Here is a 4,527-nt window from a genome sequence, read left to right on the forward strand (position 1 = left end):
GACATTAGCTAGCAATGGATGCCACTGTGAAATTTTTCTAATTCCAAGATTCTGACTTTTATGCATCATGTCATAGTAAAAAAGTAAAACTATCCCTGTAACAGGCCGTGAAGGCCCATAGGGTTGTGAGACGTTAAGGGTCCCACATTACCTTGACAATCGGCTCAGAGATGATAAGGTTGTCAGCCTTACACGCTGGCCGCGTTTCACTCCCCAGGAAAATCATTTAATTAATTAATTTCTGTTAGAGGCTGAGTAAACCCCAGGGCCTATTGCGGCCGGAAGGATTAGGTAAATTGAAAAAAATCCAATGACTTCATCAGGACTTGAACCCACGACCTTCCGGCTTGTAGCATAGTACCTTAACCACTACGCTACCGTGTACCCCCTCATGTCATAGTAACAACAACAATAATAATACTCGGGTAGTGTAGTTGGTTGAGGCACTATGCTACAAGCTGGAAGGTTGTGGGATTGAATCCTGATGAGGTGGATTTTTTCAATTGACCTAATCCTTCCAGCCGTACTATGGCCCTGGGGTCGACCCAGCCTCTAACAAAAACGAGTACCAGGAATCTTCCTGGGGGTAAAGGGCGGCTGGCACATAAGGCTCACAACCTCACCGCCATCTTCAGTCGAATGTCTAGAAAATTTGGGAGCCTCGACGTCTCACAACCCTATGGGCCTTCATGGCCTGTTATAGGGATGCCTTTACTTATTTACTTTTCAATCAGAGTTCATTCTCAGATGTGACACTGTGTAGCTAGGTAACATGTAGGTAACAGTTCCTTCAAGCCACTGGTACATATGTACCAAACTACACAGTATCACACCCCAGAATACAACAACCTTAATATTTACCATTGTGAAAACCTCAAATCTTAACCATTGCAGTTCACAGGCAGGATGCTGAGGTCCTCACTGACCTGAGTGCCCTGCTTTTTTTAATCAACAATATTTCTACTGATATTAAATTTTAACACATAAATACTCTGTCACTAATCTTAAACCAAAAAGCACACTGCAAACATATTCCATAATGTTTCTTTGGATATCAGGAGACAAAAATTGAAATACTGCCAAATTGGAAGAGATCCTTTAATGACAAAATCAGGTCCTGCCTGTATAAACATTACAGTTAACAAATACAATATTGTAAATTTAACAAATGAAATATACACTTGTGACATTAACATAGAACCAAGAGAATGCTGGTGGCATGCAAAGTTCTGATGAAACATGCTGCTAGATCATACACTGAGAAAGATATATTATTTTCAGTGGTTCATTATGGGTTGCAATGTGATGCTACATAGTTTGGTACATACATCAAGGTCTCATCAGCCTTCCTTCTTTTCTGCAGACAACTATTTTGTGTATGTCGGCTCTTTTACCAGTAATTAATAAGCTTTACTGTCCAATATGTTTATTCAATTTCCAAATTTGACTGAATGTAAATCATTAAAATCCCAAACAATATTACAGGATATTGAATGTATGAGTAACTCCATGACCTGTAGTCTGCAAGCGAACTCTACTGAGCGACCACCGCTTGTCGGCAAAGTTAGGGCCAACTTTGGCGGACAGAGGGTGTTGTGTGGTCAGTGCAATGGATCCCCACGGCCGTTAATCTAGTTTTCTAGACCGGATCTCCTATTTCCTTGAAAGAGCTCAATTATCCTCATGAGGCTGAGAGGACCCTGTTCCAGACCCATTCTCAGAAAATCTGGTAGTGCTGGGAATAGAACCTGGACCTCTGGATCTGTAGCCAGGAATTCTGACCAGTAGACCACAGACGTGGTCAAATGTACAAGTATTTACTCAAAAATATATTCGTAGCCTGATATATTATCTACACACAAACAATGTGAAAGTGAAATATAAGAAGCAGCGTCTACATTTTCAGTCCCCTGATGAACCTAAGGCATGATACAGGCTTCAAAGGTTTTGATGAAAATATGAACGGAACAAGATGTGAACATTTTGTGACAGCAGAAATATAACTGAAACTTCTGGGTGACTATATCTTATTTTGAAGAAGGAATACACAATTCTGCAAGAGACTAAGCTCTGGCTGCAAATGTTACAATGGAAAGCTGTAGTCATTATTCATACCCAGGGCAGTAATTAACCAACATCTCTTTAAGAAGCAATGTCTCACTTTCTCTATTGAACTGAGCATGTCACCATCAGTAGAGTATAAATAAACTGGAAACAAAATATGAAATACAATCAATCGACTTTATTCTGGTGATATATGCTATCTGCGGAAGGTCCTGCCAAACCCAAAATTTCATTTTCTATGTTGGCCAGTGCCCAGTGATGTTCACAGATTTCAAGAGCTTCCCATTCTGCCTTGAAAGCAGCTTTCGGATCCGGAGGCATTGCCATTGCTGCTCCAGACATCTGATCCTGAAGATGTCGAGCCTGGTCAGCAGCTGAGAACGAATGACAAACCGCTGGTTATATAAGAATCACCATTAATTAAGTTCTTGGATTGCTACACTGTGTGAATGCGCGGTGATGCTGGCAACGTTTTGGGGGTATACACTACCTCCATCTTCAGTGTTGAAGTGTGAAGGTTGGCGAGTTTCTACATATACACTACACAGCATTATTTGGAAGAGGAATAGTGGTAAGGGGGGAAGACGGGGTGGGGACTGGGATGCCAGTGGGGATAGTGGACCAGGAAAACTGTGCAGATGGCCCTTATATGGGCCCAGCTGTGTATCAAAAATCCTCCAATCTCATCTGTGACTGATGTTTTTGAACAGTCATTCATTTAAGAAATGTTATGCACAGTGAGAAATTGGATGGACAACTGCCGGAAAACGTTACCAATAGAATTTTGTGCCATAACACAGCCTGGAATTAGCCTAGAGAAAATAAGCAAATCAATGATAACTGCAAGACAGAAACAGAAACTGCCTGATCAAAATGATCAGTAGAAACTGGTCTACAAAGTGTACACTGAAAACTGGAAACAGCATACTTATAAAACAAAAATACAAATTGCTTGGCTTTAGTCCGCAAAGTGAACTATACCGAGCGACCGCTGCTTGTCGGAGCAGTTAGTGCCAACTTTAGCAGATAGAGAGCGTCGCGTGGTCAGTGCAACAGATTCCCACGGCCGTTAATTTCGGTTTTCTAGATTGAAGCCGCTATTTCCTTGAAATAGCTCCTCAATTATCCTCACGAGGCTAAGTGGACCCCATTCCAGACCCACTACTTCTCAGAAAATCTGGTACCGCCAGGAATCGAACCCGAGACCTCTGGATCTGTAGGCAGGAACTCTGACCATTAGACCACAGAGGCGGTCACAGCATACTTATAATCAAGTATTATTCTCACGTCAGTGAATTTAATCATACCATTGTTTTCACCAAGGACAAGGGTGTAGATACTGCGCAAACCAAACACATTGAGAAAATACCAAGATGCAGAGGAAACCCAAGCAGCATCAAGAGTAAGAAGCTCAATTCCTCTCTGCAACATTGGCTTGAACCTCAGTGTCAGTGGAAATGGGACTTTTGCTGCAAAAACCAAAAGAGAAACACATATAGTTCATTACAGTACTAAAACATCAGAGTTTACATACATAAGCCAGTTCACTGACAACCAACTCCTTAAATTCTAATTTCTTTTCTGCAGTCTATACACTTGGTCATCGACTTAAGACCGACAGGTCGTAAGTCAATCTGGTCGTATGTTGGCCATATATTTTCAACCTTTCTAATCTTTTTATCATATTTATAATTTATTTTAAAAAACTTTTAAATTGTAATCATCTTTTATTTTTCATTTTTTTTTGTGGTCATAGGTGCAGCCGGTCGTAAGTCGATGACTAAGTGTATATATACCATTTGAGTAGATTTCTCCAACAAAATTTTACACCCATTTTTAATCTCTTCTATTGTATACACTGGGATAATACCATATCTGATCCATTACTCTGATAATTAAACATCTTTTCAAGCAGAGACTAACTTTATGTACCTCAGTATTCCACTATCAGTTTAAATCAGTTTTGCTGGAATCAAACACATACTTGATAAAATGTTTTAATTCCTCAGTGGCATGGGGAACTTAATTAAAATTTGGTTGTGAGGCTGACAGTTCAGGCTATCTAAATTCATCAGCTACAAGAATATTTAGGAACTTACTGAAATGATTTTCCCTGTGTTTATAACTCCATGAAAATCCACAAGTACAAGGTGTGGCAATAAAGAAACCGGATTCATGCTCTAACCCTTTATTAAAAAAAAATCAGACAGTCGAAATGTTATCCCCTTCAATGTAGTCCCCTCCCCGATCCCTACACCGCTCCATGCGAATTTTCCACTGTTGGAAGCAGTGCTGCAGGTCATCTTGTGTTATGCTCTTCAAGAGTTGCGTCGCTTTTGCTTTCACTGCATCCACGGACTCGAACCTGGTCCCTTTCAGCGCAGACTTGATTTTTGGGAAGAGAAAAAAGTCGCACGGTGCTAGGTCCGGAGAATACGGTGGATGTTCCATCACTGGAATGTT

General features: G+C 40.6%; 1 protein-coding gene across 1 annotated transcript in view; it reads right to left on the minus strand.

The window, feature by feature from the left end:
• Nucleotides 1–1,719: 1,719 nt before the first annotated feature.
• LOC117282014 (ER membrane protein complex subunit 3) overlaps nt 1,720–4,527 on the minus strand; it is a 7,218-nt gene continuing 4,410 nt past the window's right edge. Inside the window, exons 3-4 of the mRNA XM_023856537.2 lie at nt 3,372–3,533; nt 1,720–2,438 (exon numbers count right to left, since the gene is read on the minus strand). Of these exons, the coding sequence (XP_023712305.1) occupies nt 2,233–2,438; nt 3,372–3,533 (368 nt within the window). The 3' untranslated portion in view covers nt 1,720–2,232. The remainder of the gene's footprint in view (nt 2,439–3,371; nt 3,534–4,527) is intronic.

This window comes from Cryptotermes secundus, unplaced genomic scaffold (genome assembly GCF_002891405.2).
Source record: "Cryptotermes secundus unplaced genomic scaffold, Csec_1.0 scaffold176, whole genome shotgun sequence".
Taxonomy (NCBI): domain Eukaryota; kingdom Metazoa; phylum Arthropoda; class Insecta; order Blattodea; family Kalotermitidae; genus Cryptotermes; species Cryptotermes secundus.